Below are 20164 nucleotides of genomic sequence, written 5' to 3' on the forward strand. Positions count from 1 at the left end.
AGGTACACATGTGCTCCCTCACCTCCTTCAGGTCTGCTCAAACGTTACCTCCCTGCTCAACCCCCCACCCCACCAGGATTCCTCATAGCTTGGGCACTTAGCAGCATCAGGTGTGTGTTGGCTATGATTACTGTCTGAGCCCAGGGCCTCCCTGAGATGATAGGATGGACGGTGACTCCTTCAGCACCACGCACACTGGGAGAGCACCGTTCACAGAGGTGAGTGCTGGGCCCCCGCAGAGTGACCAGTGAGGTTCTGGGCTGGCAGGGGCACCACACGGCTCAAGGCCCGGCACATCTGCCAGTCCGTCACTGGAGGACCGCAGCCAGGCGAGGCCCGCAGGCTGCCAGAGGGCAGACCCTGAGCAGGGTCAGGGGCCTGGGCTCCGAGAAGCAGAGGCAAGGGTTAGGGAGCACTCTCACCTCGTAAAAGAGCCCCTCGGGGAAGGGCCGGAAGCACTGTGCGCACACGAAGCAGTGCTCGTGGAACAGCTCTCCACCGCTGTTGACGATCCGCTCAGCAGGGGCGAAGCGCGCCTGGCAGCGCTGGCACACCGCGTTGGCCAAGGCGTTGGACATGTTACTGAGCAGGAACAAGGAACAGAGGTCAGGACCTGCGGGCCGCACTCAAGGGACGCGCTTTCTGGGCCAGCGGACAGCACCATCCTCACCCCAGGCTGGCCGTGGCACCGTGGAGTCTCAGTCATGCAGTCACCCACGCTGCCCCGCACTGGCCTGGGTCACCCCGTGTGGCTGTCACCCATCCCTGTAGCCACCGTGTGCCAAGGATACGCCAGGTGCCAGTGTGTGCCAGGATGTGGTGGCCTTCCCAGATGACACCCCTGCGAGCCCCGCACAGCATCTCCAGCTCACAGACAAACGAGCGGAGGCCTGGAGAGAGTGACCCCCCCAGGGCCAGAGTGGGCAGAGGCAAAGCCGAGATTAGAACCAGTCCCTCACCCCGGAGCCCCGTCTCTCCCCGTACCCTGCAGCCCCCAGTGCCCTCTATGGAGGGGCAGGCACAGGTCAGGCCATCGCTGGGCTCATGCCAGTCAGAGCAGTCAGGGCTCGAGACTAGGCTCCCACTCGTGGTGCAGCCGGGGCTGGCCCTCGCTCTCCAAGCCCAGGCACCCCGCCAGAGAAGGACCCTCATCACGGCCGTGATCGTGTGTTCCGGCCTTTAGATGACAGACACACAAGCTGTCTATGGGGTGCGCGGCCCACCGCAAGCTTGCAGAGGACAGTGTTGTGGCTGTCATTGTCACTGACCTGGCTCCCAAGCTGCTCAGGCGTGGTGCCGGGCCATCTCGCAAGACATCAGGGACCCCCGGGCACTCTCCTGCCCCTCCTGTCTCCCACTCAGGGAACCAGAGTGCCTCGAGTACAGAGCGTCATCCGGGCACAGGGGAGCAGCCTGGGATTCACATACTTACTTCATCCCCGAGGCCACCCTGCTTTTCTAAGACTCAGAGAGATTGAGTAACTTGAGCAAACTCACAGAGCGTATGACAAAGTCCAAATGTGAACTCAGGTTGGACCGAGTTCAATGGCTCTTTCCCCTGCACCATGAGTTAGATTTATCCCTGCCCCACCCCCCTCCAAACACAAAACCACCTTACCATGGATAAGGTGAGACTGTGAATATTTGGGAATGGGAGCAGGATGGGGAGCGACCCTCGTCATCCTTGCGGACAACTGCTGTCCCCAGGGCAAGTGATGGCTGTCTTTATGGGAGGCGTGAAAGCCAAACTGAACTCCAGGGGGAAACCGCCACAGAGACACACGCTGGCTCCAGCCTAGGGCCCCGGTTCAAACAGGAGGAGGAACCTGGCGGTCAGCCACAAGCGCCTCTACAAATTCCCAGCACCCTAATGCCCGCGACCTTGACTACAAGGCGGCAGACAGACTTTGTCTCTTGTCAACTCCGGTGGATTGTTGGTGGCTGCCTGGAAGGGCGGGCACAGAAGGGAGGTCAGGCTCAGCGAGGAGAGACGTGGCCAAACGGCCTTGTCGTGTAGACTCGTGCAGTGGCACCCGGCCCATCTCTGGAGGATGTCTTTCCAGCCTGTCCCGCCTCCCGCCATGCTGAAGCCCACCCATCTCTCAGGGCCACAGACTGTGAGCAGTCTCAAGTGACACAGCTCGTGCTGGAGCCCCCAGGCGGGAGGAGCCCGGGGGGCGGGCGAGGGCACTGCCTCTCAGGGGTGGACTGCACACAGCAGGTCTAGCAGACGGCGCTGCTGCAGACGCAGAAGGGGAGCTGGGCTGGGGCACCCTGGCAGGACTTCCTCTCTGCTCTGCCAGAGGAGCCCTCACGGCAGGAGAAGGGCCAGAAGGCTCTTCAGCAAGCCGACCTCCGCCTGCCGTCAGGTATCCTTGGGGGACCAAAGCCACCTCCCACGTCCACATTTATGCCAAAGGGGCGAGGAAGCAGGACAGAGGCAGGAGGGCTTGGGCAGAGCCCAAGGGAGGCTCTGCATGCAGCGGCCACCACCTTCCTTTCCAGCTCACTGCTGGTCACCATGTAGAGGAACAAACAGAGCAGGGACTGATCACCCAAGCCGCCAGGAGCTGGGCTGGACTCTGTCAGCACAGGCACAGTTTCCTGTCCCAAGGACACCGTGAACCTGGAGGCCTTGTCCTCCCAAAACACACACCCAAGGTAGCTGGGAGGAAGTTCCAATGCCTGGCCACGAACAAGACCTTGGCGGGTCTTGGAGAAGTCAGAAATCAACAGGAAATCCTGTGACTCTGGGCCTGGAATTCCCCACCCAAAGAACCCAGAAAATGCAGCCAAAACTTGTATTCAAGTCCAGCCCCAGGCCTTCAGATTGTTCCAGACATCTGGACCCTGACCAAGTGAGCGTGCAGCAGGCCCATCGTCAGTTTGCCCCTGCAGAGCCCGGGCCTCACCCCAGGGCAGACATTTGGAGACAGCATCTCCACGTGATGGCCACGGCAGCTGGCCCCTAAGAGAGTGCCTGGCTCCTCACTGTGCCTGGGTCCAGCTCCCTGCTGGGGCCCTAGGAGGCTCAGGTCAACAATCTTGGCATCTGTCCCCTACACACCTCTCAGGTAGGTGGGGCACGGGGGAGACCACCCACCTCCCGCCCCGCTGGTTGCCCCAGCCCAAGTCTTGGTCAGCAGCGCCCCCAATGACACTTCCACGTCTGCATCCCCACGGTCCTTGCTTGGAAACACAGCACTCCAACCCACTGATCAAAGACGGGGGATGGACAGACAAGCCCGTGTGCCCGATAACTGGGTCACAGCCCCAACAGAGACGATGCCAGCTGTCCCCTGCAGGAGGCAGCCGCTCTGGGCTCAACCCCACGTGTTTAAATCCTGACAGCTCTAGCCACCTTGTGCCCCTGGAGAAAGGTACTAGCTCCCTGGGGCCTCATTTCCTCATCCGTGAGGAGGTGGCCAGAGGAGCAGTAACTGCCCCCCAGAACTGAAGTAAAGAACTTGCTGCCTACAGCAGACAGCACGCGGAGCACAGGGCCAGGCAGGCCAAGCGCTGGATAAAAGAGCTGTTGTTTCCAGCAGCCCAGGGACCTCCCGCCCAGCCCTGCAGTGCTCCCTGCAAGAGGGCAAAGAGAGGAGGCAGGCATTCCACGTCCTCCTTCACATTCTGCCCGAGAACGGGGAGCGCAGTGTGCCCAGTTAACACCAGGGAGACACCACCGCCCCGCTAGCACCTAGAAGCCAAACCCCATTGCTGCGGGCAGGGTGCAGGGGCGGGCGTGGAGACTCACCCACAGGTGTGCACACTGCCTGAGACGAACGAGCTGGGGCACCAGGGGGCCGGAGGTAGGTGGTCACCCCACCCTGGCCCCCTCTCCGAGCCTCCCCAGCATCCCAGACACCCTCAGTCTTCATACCCAACATAAGGGAATCTGATGCAAGACATCTGGAGCTCTAGCCTGGGGTGTGGTGGGTGGAGTCCTTTCCGAGCCAGGTCCTCATGAGGGGAGGTTGCCGGTTCCAGATAAGGAAACTAACCTACCAAGAGGGTCAGAAACCTGCTGAGGTCACACGGGATTGGATCTGTGCTCTCTTGTCCCCTCAGCTCCTGGTGGCATCATGCAGGCACGACCTTTCAAAACTCTTGATTCTCCTACAACCTCAGACCAACCTCCATTGCAGCCTCCCACCCACCCAACCCTGGAAAGCCAGCGAAAGGGCCTGGGCACAGGCAGGGCCAGCCACAGGGGACTTTCCACACTCAAGGGTGAGTCAGTGTTGGTGAGGCCAGGTCACCAGCCAGAAGCTCAAGGCAATAGGAAGTTGAGGTTGGCATATGAACATGTGTGCGTGCGCGTGTGTGTGGGACATTCCTGATGCCTGATCTTCACTGTCAGCCCCGTCCTCCCTGCATTAGACCAAGTTCTTGTGCTGCGTTCATACCATGAAACCAGCCTCCACAATGGCCTCTGGCCCATCAGTGCCCTGTCACCCGCTCCCTGCCCCATGGCTCCCTCCACTCACAGCTAGGGTCATCCAGAGACCAACCGGTGAGGGCTTCTGTTCACTCGGGGAAGTCGCCTGGCCTCCCAAGCCCCAAGTTCCCCACCGGAGCAGTGGGCTTATCCAGTTCCTGCCCTGGTGTGGCCTCTGGCGAGGGACCTGCAACACTGGTGCGGCTACAAGTCCAGCTGCAACACGTATCTGGTGGGTGCCTCTCTGCAGCCTCTGCTCTCCACTGCCCACATGACAGCCTCTTGCTTGCTGTGTTCTTACTCCCAGACGTCCTTGCGGGCTCACTCCCCTCCCGTCCACCCAGCACAGTGCTCTGTGGCCACCGCTGGGCATCAGTCTCTAAACCTCCTCCTCTTCCTGGGTCCTCCAGGCACCCCACCTCTATGACTGCTGCTCTGTCTCATCCCTGAATCCCTACCCCTTCCTCCCAACCTTCAAGTCCTCCCCCATACTCTGCCCCCACACCCTAGGGTTCCCACCTGCTGCTGCTGCTGCTGCTAAGTCGCTTCAGTCATGTCTGACCCTGTGCGACCCCATAGACAGCAGCCCACCAGGCTCCCCTGTCCCTGGGATTCTCCAGGCAAGAACACTGGAGTGGGTTGCCATTTCCTCTAATGCAAAACACAACAAACCCACAGCCCCCACTGCTCTCTTGCCTCAATTTCTAGCAGAGCTTTCCACCCAGATGGCCCCTGAGATGCTGCAAATGCAAGGAGTCCAGGACCCCCTCCCCCAGCTCCACTTTCATTCCGAGGGCTCCACTATCTATGTGCCCTTCAGACTGTCTCCACCCCAGATTAACTCATCCTCAGAGACACCTTGAGGTGCATCCTGAGCCCCAGAGGCTCCCCCTCCCAGTCCCAAAGGAAGCGTTCATCATTGGTCTACCCCAGCAGTTCTCCCCAGGATAGAGCAGTTCTGGCTTTTGAGTCAGTCCAACCTGGCTTCAAGTCACCGCTTAGCCCCTTTTATAGATGAGTGATGTCCAGCAGGTTCCTTGACCGCTCAGTTCCATCCGCTAGAAAGCGGCCAAAAAGTTTCCAGGAGCCTGAAAGCGGTAGTGGCGGTTACTTCGACAACTTATCTGAGCGCCCCATGCTCAGCGCCCTGCCCAAGAGTGCTGATCCCAGATCAGTAATCCCGGCTGGATGAAGCCGCGCCTTGCCCCAACTCTGGCCGCCAAGCCAGGCGCTGTCCCCACGCCCCGGGCTGCAGGCAGCCGGGCGGCCGCCGCCGTCGGAAGGGCCAGGCGGGGTGTCCGAGGAAAGGCCCGCGGCCGCAGCTTTCCGGCCATTGTCCCCCGCGCCCCTGCCCTGCCCCCAGGGCCACCTACCCTGGCGCCGCGGGCGGCGGGCTCTGCCGGTGCTGGCGCCGCCGGTACAGCCCCGACGCGGCGAGCGCGCCCAGCCGGGTGGCCATGGCACGGGCCTCCCTCCCTCCTGCCGCCCGCTCCGCCGGGTCGAGGGACCCCAGGCTCGGAGGGCGGGTGCGGCGGCGGGCAGCCACCAACGACCGGACACAGCGGCCCGGACGCCCGGCTTGCGGGAGGGGGCTGCCTCGGCACCCACCCCTCTGCACCGGAGCTCACGTTACGCACTGCGATCTCCAAAGGGCAGCGGAGTCAACTCCAAATAGAAAGGATATTGTTCCCGCCGCGGGGGCAGCGCAGTGAAAGCTGAAGCTAGCAGGATTGGGTTCCGACTGGGGAGGGGACGCGCTGGGAAGATCCCAACCAGCACAGAGGTGAGTCCACAGTGGCAGGGCAGGCTGCCTAGAGATCCCGGGCTGTCAGGAGCCCCCGAGGAAATCCTAAGCCCCCTGAGGATGGTATGTCCTCCTCTGAGGAAGGTAGTATGGAGCTGAGTCAGCTTAGGAATCCTGCAGTCAAGAAGCTGATGAGGGATTCACACATGTGCCCACTTTCCGCCTTGGCTCCTTCCCTGAGAAAGTGCAGCCACCTAGGAGCCCCAGGGAGACCCAGCTTCCCTGGTAGCTCAGCTGGTAAAGAATCCGCCTGCAATGCAGGAGCCCCCAGTTCAATTCCTGGATCAGAAAGACCCCCTGGAGGAGGGATGGGCTACTTACTCCAGTGTTCTTGGGCTTCCCTGGTAGATCAGACGGTAAAGAATCTGCCTACCATGTGGCAGACCTGGGTTGCATCCCTGGGCTGGGAAGATCCCCTGGAGGAGGGCATGGCAACCCACTCCAGTATTCTTGCCTGGGAAATCCCTTGGACAGAGCAGCCTGGCGGGCTACAATCCATGGTCTCAGAGTTGGACACGACTGAGCAACTAAGCACAGCACAGGAGACCCAGACCAGGGCAGCCCAGTCCCTGGACCTGGCCAACAAATAACCATCCACTCCAAAAGAAGTTCACACGGTCAAAACCTGGAGGGCATGCAGTCCCCCAACTCTTCACGGAGAGCAGAAACAGCAGGATCTTATGGAAGACCCCCAGGAAGGCATGGTTTCCATGCATTTGTACCTAAAGGTATTTATTGGTGGGGCTACTGTGATCTATGTGCAAACACCCATGACCAGCATCTGAACTGTGGCCACTGATGGCCAAGAAAGAACCACGATCAGCATTTAATAAGGATCCACAGCACTCACAGAAATCTATCACGTTGATTCCATTTCCCTGAAAAACCTCTCTAGTGAGGTCAGAAAGCATGAGCAGTACCTTCCCCTGACTTCCATCATTCCAGACAGCAGGATGCTGGTCTTCTGACACTGGGGAAGGAGGAAACTTTAGAGGGGATCCATCAGCACTCAGATGCCAGGCCTACACATCAAAGAATGAACATCGCCCAATAAACTCAAACTCAAGGAAGTGAGTACTCATTAACCGCTCTGGGAGTCAGCCCCCAAACACAGCCAGGTGACTACAAGCATTGTGAGCAGTACAGTTTGTCAATACACCTTGATTCCAAAGGTACCAAGTACTGATCAATTCAATAAATATTTTCTTAAAGGCACCAGGGGCTAAAAGGGCATAGAGAAGCTGAGCCTGGAACCAACAAGTAGAAGGATCACCTCCTGCCTTCTGATTTAGAGCTGAATGCTTAAGAAAGCTAGGGTATAGAGTTTTCTTAGGGAAGCTTCAAGTTAATGGCCCAGGGCCTATGCCCCTCTTACCAGCCTCCATTCAACCTGACCCGTATGGAAATTCTGATCTCTAGAACCAAGAGCTCTCAACCAGAGACACAGTTACATTTAATGAGGGAACATGTCACAATGGTGGACAGACCTGGGAGGGAGGCTATAGCCACAACTGTTTTGCACATCATCATTTTAAATGAAGTTCAAGTTCAAGATTACCAAACACTAATTGATTCAACAAATATTTACTGTAAAAGGGGCACCAGAGGCTAGAAATTGAGAGAAATTTAGTGACTAATTGAGTCCAAATCCCAAATCTCTGCATAGCCTTGTTTTCCCATTCTGCAGCCTCTCTTTCAGGGTGAGGGTGCTAGTCATGCAGGCCTCCCTGTCCAGCATTCTGGCTCCAGAGAACACAGTTGCAAAAACACAGCAAAAATGGCAGAATAAGGACCTCTGAAAGTCTGTCCTTCTGTAAAAGCAATGAAGGATTTCCTTGGTGGCTCAGCAGTAAAGAATCCGCTGGCCAATGCAGGAGACATGGGTTCAATCCCTGGATTGGGATGATCCCCTGGGAAAGGAAATGGCAAACCACTCCAGTATCCTTGTCTGGGAAATCCCATGGATGGAGAAGCCTGGCAGGCTACAGTCCACGGGGTCGCAAAGTGTCAGACACAACTTAGGTTCTAAACAACAACAACAAAAGCAATGAAAAAGCAGTACAAACTGTCAGAGTCACTTTTTTCAGAGCTCTAAAAATTAACCAAAGACTTGCAGTAACCAGATAGCAAAAAAAAAAAAAAAGCTGAGAAGACATTGGATGACCAAAAGGTACAGGAAAATATGCTCAATATATTATAATCATAATCATTAAGAAAATGTGACTCAAAACCTCAATGGGATATTGCCTGTCACCTGTCAGAAAGGCTATTACCAAGAAGACAAGAAATAACAAGTATTGGTGAGGATGTGGGTAAAAAGGAACCTTTGCGTACTGTTCAAGGGAATGTAAGTTGATGCAGCCACCATGGAAACAGTATAGAGTTTCCTCAAAAAAATTTAAAAATAAAACTACAATATGATCCAGCAGTTCCACTTCTGGGTATTTATCTGAAGGAAACAAAAACGCTAATTTGAAAAGATAGACACACCCCTATGTTCACTGCAGCATTATTTATAAAAGCCAAGGTACGGAAACAACCTAAAGTGTTAATCCCCAATTCCTAACTCCATAGCTGCCTAGAAAAGTAACTGCCGATATTCCCAGTAACGGGAGAGAAGAGGGCTGAAATTCTTTCAAGCCTTCATTCACAAAGAATGACCTGGTCTTCCCCTGAAGATCACACTTGAAGGCTTTTCTTTATGTGACCTCACTCATACCAACCCAGTGCTGAAAGCCTCTCCTAGGGAGAGTTTTTCAAATATATGACTATCATAACCACCTGTGATATCATTGTTACAGACAATGGATAACAGTTGGGCAAACATGACTAACTTAAAGAAGTTTAAAAGGAAAAACCAAGAAACTAGATGTGCTAGGAGCTCTGAAAAGAACTGACATATCCCTGGGAATCTAGAAGGCCATGCACATGCCCAGGGCTGTGTATATGCTCAGAAAGACCTTAGAATGTCCTAAGCTCTCACTTCTGACAGATCCTTTTAGCTCTGTACAGCAGGAAGTGAGGACTAGGGCAGAGTTGTAAAACGTCTGGTTGAATGTTGAAAACATGCCCGAAAATACATTCAGAGCCTTCAGTAAAAGCTGGGGGACACTGACTTTGTCAACTACAAATTTTGGCACTTGCCATCTACCTCTACAAGGGTTAAATCAGGTGCTGCTGTATCTGCTAACTTTCAACACTCTCTGAAAGGAGATTAGGATGGACAGCAGAAATGAGGCACTCTGTGCTCTGAGAAAATCTGGCAGAACAGGTACTATAGTTAGATACCTTCTCATATCGAGAAGTGCACTAAAATCCTTCATGGTGACAGCAGTTACTCATGACTAGCAGAAACCTTTTGCCCCCCCCAAAAAAGTGCTTAATAGCACATGTTCTCCTGTCACCAAAATCCTATGCATACTGTCCTTCCTCCCTACCCCACTGAGAGCAGTTTCTCAGAGCTATCTGAAATGCTATCTCCCGGGGTATAGCCTGCATTTTGACCCAGATAAAACTTAACTCACAACTCTCACACTGTGCATTTGTTTAAGTCAACAGTTTCAGGCATTCAAAAATATCTCTATCCAAGAACTTCCCTAGTAGTCCAGTGGCTAAGACACCAAGCTTCCTATGCAGGGATGCTGGGGACTCAGGTTCAGCCCCTGATCAGGGAACTAAGATCCCACAGGCCATGCAGCATGGTTGAAGAAAAAAAAAGAAAACCTCTGTCCAGTCATTAGCTGGCCACTAAACTAACCAGAAGAGACTGCAGTGGCCACAAATGACAGAGATACAGACTTTACATAATAAGTTCAGGAAAGTCACTAAACAAACAAATCATAAGCAGCACCAACACCACCCAGGGATTAGGGAGAATCTGGTTTCCAGAGCTGCCACACCACATTGTTTTATTTGAGAAGTTCAGTTCTCAGCAAAAGGTAAGATGCATGCAAAGAAACAACGACAAAAAGTGACCTAAATGCAGGAGGAAAAAAGAAGAGCAATCAGGAGAAAGGAAGCCCTGAGGAGGCCCAGACGTGAGACTTACCAGACAGACATCGAATCAGCTAATGCAATATGTTCAAAGAACTAAAGGAAGCCAGTTCTAAAAGCCTAAAGAAAAGCATGAAAACGATGCATTATCAAATGTAGAATGTGAATTGATAGAAATGATAAAATGGAACCAGACAGAAATCCTAGAGTTAAAAGGAAATACCAAAGAGATTTCCTCAGGATGAAATGAAAGGACACTAGACAACAATTCGAATCCACATGAACAAACTAAGAGCAGTAACGGTAACCATAAGATAAATATAAAAGACAATATAAATGTACTTTTTGTTTGTAAACCTTTTCTCCCATTTGGCTTAAAGATGACTGCATAATGACATAATGTAACACAAAAGAAGGCAATGGTGCAGGAACTGAGAAACAAAAAAAGACATGATACATAGAAAAAAAATAGCAAAGTGGCAGATGTAAACCCGTTATGAGTAATTACATTAACATAAATGGATCAAACCAGTCCATCCTAAAGGAGATCAGTCCTGCATATTCACTGGAAGGACTGATGCTGAAGCTGAAGCTCCAATGATTTGACCACCTGATCAAAGAACTGACAAATCGAAAAAGACCCTGATACTGGGAAAGACTGAAGGCAGGAGGAGAAGGGGATGACAGAGGATGAGATGGTTGGATGGCATCATGGACACAATGGACATGAGTTTGAGCAAGCCCTGGGAGTTTGTGATGGAGAGGGAAGCCTGGCATGCTGTGGTCCATGGGGTCGCAAACAGACACGACTGACAGAACTGAATTGAAATATATTAAACTTTCCAATCAAAAAGTTTTTTAACTTTTTAAAAATAAATATTTTAAAACATGATCCAATTATATGCTTTCTACAAGAGACTCACTTTACATTCAAAACCACAGAAAGCTGGAAAGTAAGAGAATATCAAAGATATACTATACAAACAGCAACCAAAAGAAGACAGGAATGGCTATGTGTGCATGCTAAGTTGCTTCAGTCGTGTCTCTTTGTGACCCCATAGACTGTAGCCTGTCAGTCTCCTCTGTCCATAGGATCAAATAGCATCAAAAGGAAAAAATACTTAGAAATAAATTTAACTAAAGAAGTGTAAACCTTAGGTGGCGCAGTAAAGAATCTGCTTGCCAATGCATGAGGCACATGATACGTGGGTTCAATTTCTGGGTCGTGAAGATTCCCTGGAGTAGGAAAAAGCAACCCACTCTGGTATTCTTGGGCTTCCCTGGTGGCTCAGTCGGTAAAGCATCTGCCTGCAATGCGGGAGATGCCGGTTCACTCCCTGGGTCGGGAAGATTCCCTGGAGAAGGAAATGGCCACCCACTCCAGTACTCTTGCCTGGAAAATCCCATGGACAGGAAGCCTGGTAGGCTACAGTCCATGGGGTCACAAAGGGTCAGACACGACTGAGCGACTTCACTTTCACTGGTATTCTTGCCTGGAAGATTCCATGGACAGAGGATGCTAGCCCAAGAGGTTGCAAAGAGTCAGACATGATTGAACCTGCACACATGTTATACATACTGATAACTACACAACATTGTTGAAAGAAATTAAAGAATACCTAAATAAATAGAAAGACATCCCATGTTCATGGATTAGAAAACCTAAAGATAGCAATATTTCCCCCTCCCACACACCACCGATGGATTCAACACCATCCCTATCAAAATTCCAACTGCCTTTTTAATAGAAATGGACAGGGTAATCCTAAAATTCACATGGAAATAAATGCAAGGAACTCAGAATAGTTACTGAAAACAACTTGAAGAAGAACAAAACCAGAGGACTCACGTTTTCCAATTTCCTTACTTACTACTGAGTTACAGTAATCAAAACAGTAAGGTACTGGCGTAAGGACAGACAGATACATCAATGGAATAGGACTGAGAATTCAGAAATAATCCCACACATCCATGGTCAGCTGATTTTTTAATTTATTTATTTTCTTTTGAGGCTAATTACTTTACATATATTGACATGAATCAGCCATGTTTGTACATGTGTTTCCCATCCTGAACCCCCCCTCCCACCTCCCTCCCCATCCCATCCCTCAGCGTTGTCCCACTGCACTGGCTTTGAGTGCCCTGTTTCATGCATCAAACTTGGGCTAGTCATCTATTTCACATATGGTTATATGCATGTTTCAATGTTATTCTCTCAAATCCTCCCACCCTCGCCTTCTCCCACAGAGTCCAAAAGTCTGTTCTTTACATCTGTGTCTCTTCTGCTGTCTCACAAATAGAGTCATCGTTATCTTTCTAAATTCCATATATATGTGTTAATATACTGTATCAGTGTTTTTCTTTCTGACTTACTTCACTCTGTATAATAGGCTCCAGTTTCATCCACTTCATTAGAACTGATTCAAATGTGTTCTTTTTAATAGCTGGGTAATATTCCATCGTGTAAATGTACCACAGCTTTCTTATCCATTTGTCTGCTGATGGACATCTAGGTTGCTTCCATGTCCTTGCTATTATAAACAGTGCTGTGATGAACATTGGAGTACATGTGTCTCTTTCAATTCTGATTTCCTCAGTGTGTATGCCCAGTTGTGGGATTGCTGGGTCCCAAGCCTTTGACTGTGTGGATCACAATAAACTGTGGAACATTCTGAAAGACATGGGAATACCAGATCACCTGACCTGCCTCTTGAGAAACCTGTATGCAGGTCAGGAAGCAACAGTCAGAACTGGACATGGAACAACAGACTGGTTCCAAATAGGAAAAGGAGTACGTCAAGGTTGTATATTGTCACCCTGCTTATTTAACTTATATGCAGAGTACATCATGAGGAACGCTGGGCTGGAAGAAGCACAAGCTGGAATCAAGATTGCCGGGAGAAGTATCAATAACCTCAGATATGCAGATGACACCACCCTTATGGCAGAAAGTGAAGAGGAACTCAAAGCCCTCTTGATGAAAGTGAAAGAGGAGAGTGAAAATGTTGGCTTGAAGCTCAACATTCAGAAAACAAAGATCATGGCATCTGGTCCCATCACTTCATGGGAAATAGATGGGGAAACAGTGTCAGACTTTATTTTTTGGGGCTCCAAAATCACTGCAGATGCTGATTGCAGCCAGGAAATTAAAAGACGCTTGCTCCTTGGAAGGAAAGTTATGACCAACCTAGATAGCATATTAAAAAGCAGAGACATTACTTTGCCAACCAAGGTCCGTCTAGTCAAGGCTATGGTTTTTCCCGTGGTCATGTATGGATGTCAGAGTTGGACTGTGAAGAAAGCTGATCACCGAAGAATTGATGCTTTTGAACTGTGGTGCTGGAGAAGACTCTTGAGAGTCCCTTGGATTGCAAGGAGATCCAACCAGTCCATTCTAAAGGAGATCAGTCCTGGGTGTTCATTGGAAGGACTGATGCTAAAGCTGAAACTGCAATACTTTGGCCACCTCATGTGAAGAGTTGACTCACTGGAAAAGACTCTGATGCTGGGAGGGATTGGGGGTAGGAGGAGATGGGGACGACAGAGAATGAGATGGCTGGATGGCATCACCGACTCGATGGACATGAGTTTGAGTGAACTGCGGGAGTTGGTGATGGACAGGGAGGCCTGGCGTGCTGTGATTCATGGGGTCGCAAAGAGTCGGACATGACTGAGCGACTGAACTGAACTGAAGGCAGTTCTAGTTCCAGTTTTTTAAGGAATCTCCACACTGTTCTCCATAGTGGCTGTACTAGTTTGCATTCCCACCAGCAATGTAAGAGGGTTCCCTTTTCTGCACAACCTCTCCAGCATTTATTGCTTGTAGACTTTTTTGATATCAGCCATTCTGACCAGCGTGAGATGGTACCTCATTGTGGTTTTGATTTGTATTTCTCTGATAATGAGTGATGTTGAGCATCTTTTCACGTGTTTGTTAGCCATCTGTATGTCTTCTTTGGAGAAATGTCTGTTCAGTTCTTTGGCCCAATTTTTTGATTGGGTCGTTTATTTTTCTGGAATTGAACTGCATGAGCTGCTTGTATATTTTTGAGATTAATTATTAGTCAGTTGCTTCATTTACTATTGTTTTCTCCCATTCTGAAGGCCGTCTTTTCACCTTGCTTAGTTTCCTTTGTTTTGCCAAAGCTTTTAAGTTTAATTAGGTCCCATTTGTTTATTTTTGCTTTTAATTCCATTACTCTGGGAGGTGGGTCATAGAGGATCCTGCTGTGATTTATGTCAGAGAGTGTTTTGCCTATGTTTTCCTCTAGGAGTTTTATAGTTTCTGGTCTTACATTTTTAAAAATTTATTTATTTTAATTGGAGGCTAATTACTTTACAATATCGTATTGTTTTGCCATACATTGACATGAATCCGTCCCGGGTGTACATATGTTCCCCATCCTGAACCCCCCTCCTACCTCCCTCCCCATATCATCCCTCTGGGTCATCCCAGTGCACCAGCCCCGAGCACCCTGTATCATGCATCAAACCTGGACTGGCGATTCATTTCACATATGATAATATACACGTTTCAATGCCATTCTCCCAAATCATCCCACCCTCGCCCTCTCCCACAGAGTCCAAAAGACTGTTCTATACATCTGTGTCTCTTTTGTTGTCTCGTATACAGGGTTATCATTACCATCTTTCTAAATTCCATATATATGCATTAGTACGCTGTATTGGTGTTTTTCTTTCTGGCTTACTTCACTCTGAATAATAAGCTCCAGTTTCACCCACCTCATTAGAACTGATTCAAATGTATTCTTTTTAATTGCTGAGTAATACTCCATTGTGTATATGTACCACAGCTTTCTTATCCATTTGTCTGCTGATGGACATCTAGGTTGCTTCCATGTCCTGGCTATTATAAACAGTGCTGCGATGAACATTGGAGTACATGTGTCTCTTTCAATTCTGGTTTCCTTGGTGTGTATGCCCAGCTGTGGGTTGTTGGGTCCTATGCCTGTATGCAGGTCAGGAAGCAAAGTCAGAACTGTACATGGAACAACAGACTGGTTCCAAATAGGAAAAGGAGTACGCCAAGGCTGTATATTGTCACCTTGCTTATTTAACTTATATGCAGAGTACATCATGAGGAACGCTGGGCTGGAAGAAGCACAAGCTGGAATCAAGATTGCTGGGAGAAATACCAATAACCTCAGATATGCTGATGACACCACCCTTATGGCAGAAAGTGAAGAGGAACTCAAAAGCCTCTTGATGAAAGTGAAAGAGGAGAGTGAAAAGGTTGGCTTGAAGCTCAACATTCAGAAAACGAAGATCATGGCATCTGGTCCCATCACTTCATGGGAAACAGATGGAAAAACAGTGGAAACAGTGTCAGACTTTATTTTTTTGGGCTCCAAAATCACTCCAGATGCTGATTGCAGCCAGGAAATTAAAAGACGCTTGCTCCTTGGAAGGAAAGTTATGACCAACCTAGATAGCATATTAAAAAGCAGAGACATTACTTTGCCAACCAAGGTCCGTCTAGTCAAGGCTATGGTTTTTCCCGTGGTCATGTATGGATGTGAGAGTTGGACTGTGAAGAAAGCTGATCGCCGAAGGATTGATGCTTTTGAACTGTGGTGTTGGAGAAGACTCTTGAGAGTCCCTTGGATTGCAAGGAGATCCAACCAGTCCATTCTAAAGGAGATCAGTCCTGGGTATTCATTGGAAGGACTGATGTTAAAGCTGAAATAGTAATACTTTGGCCACCTCATGCGACGAGTTGACTCATTGGAAAAGACTCTGATGCTGGGAAAGGTTGGGGACGGGAGGAGAAGGGGACGACAGAGAATGAGATGGCTGGATGGCATCTCCGACTATGTGGACATGAGATTGAGTGAACTCCGGAAGTTGGTGATGGACAGGGAGGCCTGGCATGCTGTGATTCGTGGGGTCGCAGAGATTCGGACACGACTGAGCGACTGAACTGAACTGGACTGAACTGATGGCAGTTCTATTTCCAGTTTTTTAAGGATTCTCCACACTGTTCTCCATAGTGGCTGTACTAGTTTGCATTCCCACCAACAGTGTAAGAGGGTTCCCTTTTCTCCACACCCTTTCCAGCATTTATTGCTTGTAGACTTTTGGATAGCAGCCATTCTGACTGGCATGAGATGGTACCTCATTGTGGTTTTGATTTGCATTTCTCTGATTATGAGTGATGTTGAGCATCTTTTCATGTGTTTGTTAGCCATCTGTATGACTTCTTTGGAAAAATGTCTGTTTAGTTCTTTGGCCCATTTTTTGATTGGTGGTCTTACATTTAGATCTTTAATCCATTTTGAGTTTATTTTTGTGTATGGTGTTAGAAACTGTTCTAGTTTCATTCTTTTACAGGTGGTTGACCAGTTTTGCCAGCACCACTTGTTAAAGAGATTGTCTTTTCTCCATTGTATATTCTTGCCTCCTTTGTCAAAGACAAGGTATCCATAGGTGTGTGGATTTATCTCTAGACTTTCTATTTGTTCCATTGATCTATGTTTCTGTCTTTGTGCCAGTACCATACTGTCTAGATGACTGTAGCTTTGTAGTATAGTCTGAAGTCAGGCAGGTTGATTCCTCCTGTTCCATTCTTCTTTCTCAATTTCTTTGGCTATTTGAGGGCTTTTTTTGTATTTCCATACAAATTGTGAAATTATTTGTTCTAGTTCTGTGAAAAATACCATTGGCAGCTTGATAGAGGTTGCGTTGAATCTATAGATTGCTTTGGATAGTACACTCGTTTTCACTATATTGATTCTTCCAATCCATGAACGTGGTATATTTCTCCATCTATTTGTATCATCTTTGATTTCTTTCATCAGTGTTTTATAGTTTTCTATATATAGGTTTTTTGTTTCTTTAGGTAGATTTATTCCTAAGTATTTTATTCTTTTTGTTGCAATGGTGAATGGAATTGTTTCCTTAATTTCTCTTTCTGTTTTCTCATTGTTAGTGTAGAGGAATGCAAGGGATTTCTGTGTGTTAATTTTATATCCTGAAACTTTACTATATTCATTGATTAGCTCTAGTAATCAGTGGTGATGTATTTAGGGTTTTCTATGTAGAGGATCATGTCATCTGCAAACAGTGAGAGTTTTACTTTTTCTTTTCCAATCCAGATTCTGTTTATTTCTTTTTCTTCTCTAATTGCTGTGGGTAAAATTTCTAAAAATATGTTGAATAGTAGTGGTGAGACTGGGCACCCTTGTCTTGTTCCTGACTTTAGGGGAAATGTTTTCAATTTTTCACCATTGAGGATAATGTTTGCTCTGGGTTTATCATATATGGCTTTTATTATGGGTCAACTGACTTTTGACAAGCCTGCCAAGACAATTCAATGATAAAAGAATAGTCTTGTCAACAAATGATGCTAGAACCACTGAACAGTCACATGCAAAAGAATGATTTTAAACCTCTATTTCAGGTCATATATAAAAACTGACATAAAATACAAGAATTGAAACTGACTCAGGTACTGAAATCTGAACTATTAAAGAGTTAACACTAAAAACTCCAGGGAAACAAAAGCATATGTGTAAATATTTACAAATTAGGTATATTTCCTAGATATGACACCAAAAACTCAAGCAATCAGAAATAAATAAATAGGGACTTGCTGGGTAAGCATCTGCCTTGCAATATGGGTGCGCAGGCTCCATCCCTGGTCGGGGAAGTAAGACCCCACGTGTGCAGAGAAACTCAGCCCATGTGCCACATCTGGGGAGCTCACTGCTGCTGCTGCTGCTGAGTCGCTCAGTCGTGTCTGACTCTGTGCGACCCCACAGACCACAGCCTACCAGGCTCCTCCGTCCCTGGGATTCTCCAGGCAAGAGCACTGGAGTGGGGTGCCATTGCCATCTCCAGGAGAGCTCACACACAGCAACAAAAGACCCCGCAGCTGCAGCTCAGACTCTAGGCACAAAGAAATAAGTAGGACTTCACCAAAGTTTAGAACTTCTGTGTATTTAAGGACACTACCAAGAAAATGAAGACAACCCACAGCAGAAAATATTTGCAAATTATATATCTGACAAATATCTGGTATCCAGAATACATGAACTCTTACAATCCAGCAATAAAAAGAACCCAATCTTAAAACAGGCACAGAATTTGACTAGACATTTCTCCAGATAAGATCAACAAGCAGCAAATAAGCTCCTGCAAAAGTGTCCAAGATCACAAGTCACTAGGGAAATAAAAGTCAAAACCATAATGTGGTGTCACTTTACACCTACAAAAACAGGTAACGGTAAGTGGAGAAAACGGAACCCTCAGACATTCTTGATGTGAATGTACAATTGATGCAGTTACTTGGAAAACAGCTTGGCAATTCCTCAGTTTAACATAAAGTTATTATAGGACCCCAAAATTCCACTCCTAGTTATAGTCTCCAGATAGTAGACAATATATGTAGGAATATTCACAGCAGCACTTATTCATAAGAGCCAAAAGTGGAAACAAAATTTCCACCACAAATGAATATACAGATAAAATGTGGTTTATCCACATAAGGGCATATTATTTGGTCAAAAAAGGAACAAAGTACTGATTCATACAACAATGTAAATGAACCTTGAAAACATTATGCTAAATGAAAGAAGCTAGGCAGAAAAAAAAAAAAAAGAAGAGGCCACATAATGTATGGCTCCATTTATACGAAATGTCCAGAACAGGCAAACCTGTAGAGGCAGAAAACAGACTAGTGATTGCCAGGGGCTGAGGGAAGAAGGGATTAGCTGCAAATGGATTTTTTGGGGGGTGATGAAAATATTCAGAATTAGTGGTGATGGTTGCATAACCTGGTAAACATACTGTAAACCACTGACCTGCACACTCTGATAGTGAATTTCATGGCATGGGATTCATATCTCCAATGTCAAAGCAGCACACACATAGTGAAGAATGCAACTATGCTGCTTACTAAGAGACAAGGGCCCCAGAAGCAGCAGGGAGCTGGGAGGTGGGGTTGCTATCTCTTTCTGGGCGGTGAGTGCCATCCCCAGGGCAGCCAGCGACACCACCACAGCCTCTCTGCCAGAGCCAGTCTCACTGGGGGGCTGAAGACAACTTGTCCAGATCCTCTGGCATGGCTGAGATGAATGATAATTTCATCAGGACAGTTTGACTGACTGTATTTTCTTACTGTGCATATATGTTTGGTTCTATATACACACATATGAGACATCTCATCTTAGTGAGATACGGTCATCTCACGTGAGCATCTCATTAAGATCATCTTATTAGGTTATCTCGAATGAACAGTCATCATCCAAAATTTAGAAGATCTGAATAAACCGAACAAGGACTGTCAGGTGCCTCCCTCTGCTCCCCTACCTTCCTCCCCAACCCCCTTGGCAGAAATGAAGCCCTAAGGATGGTTTAAGTGTGACTGCACATAGCAGGTGGGAGCAGAGAGTGGCCATGTGGCTGGAGAGGTAGGTAAGCTGCTGTGCAGGGAGAGCCCAGAACCCCGCTCCCCCCGCAAGCAGTACGCCAGCTCACAAGTGCTGAGTGCTCAGTTTTCAGGAATTCCGGGGACTGGTTCACATCACCTTGGTAGCTTGAAGTGAGCCCAAGTAAGAGGTGTTACAGCATGGAACTGCGCACACCCTATAGATCAAGCCCCATAGCACTCCCCTGGCCAGCCAGAGAGGGGAGTCTCCACCAGAAGAAGAAAAGGGAGGAGGTGAGGGCCATGGGTGAGGCCCCATCAGGCCCAGTCTGGGGCTCAGGGCCTAGCTGCACATCCCCTGCCACCTGCTTCACACTTTGCCTAGACCCCTGAGTCCATCACAGCCCCATGTGCTGTCCCAGGTGCTCTGGCTGCCACACTAGCTGCTCCTTGGCAGGCTCCTCCGCTGAGGGAGTCACTGGGCATATTCCTGAGGAGGGTAGGGACCATCTGGGAGCACTGGGGGGATGTGGTGGAC

At 48.8% G+C, this 20164-nt stretch overlaps 1 protein-coding gene across 7 annotated transcripts in view; it reads right to left on the bottom strand.

Moving 5' to 3' along the window:
* LIMS2 (LIM zinc finger domain containing 2) overlaps positions 1-20164 on the bottom strand; it is a 46777-nt gene that overhangs the window by 17638 nt on the left and 8975 nt on the right. For 2 of the 7 annotated variants that reach the window (XM_088831001.1, XM_055397393.2), the window contains exon 2: positions 423-582. In XM_088831001.1, the coding sequence (XP_088687127.1) occupies positions 423-578 (156 nt within the window). In that variant the 5' untranslated portion in view covers positions 579-582. Of the gene's footprint in view, positions 1-422; positions 583-1268; positions 1592-3757; positions 3935-5421; positions 5665-5814; positions 6494-20164 lie in introns of those variants that run through there. The other 5 variants (XM_055397395.2, XM_088831013.1, XM_055397396.2 and 2 more) reach the window with 5 other exon arrangements.

This window comes from Moschus berezovskii, chromosome 2 (genome assembly GCF_049115385.1).
Source record: "Moschus berezovskii isolate FMDL1 chromosome 2, NW_MosBer_1.0, whole genome shotgun sequence".
NCBI classification, from domain to species: Eukaryota; Metazoa; Chordata; class Mammalia; order Artiodactyla; family Moschidae; genus Moschus; species Moschus berezovskii.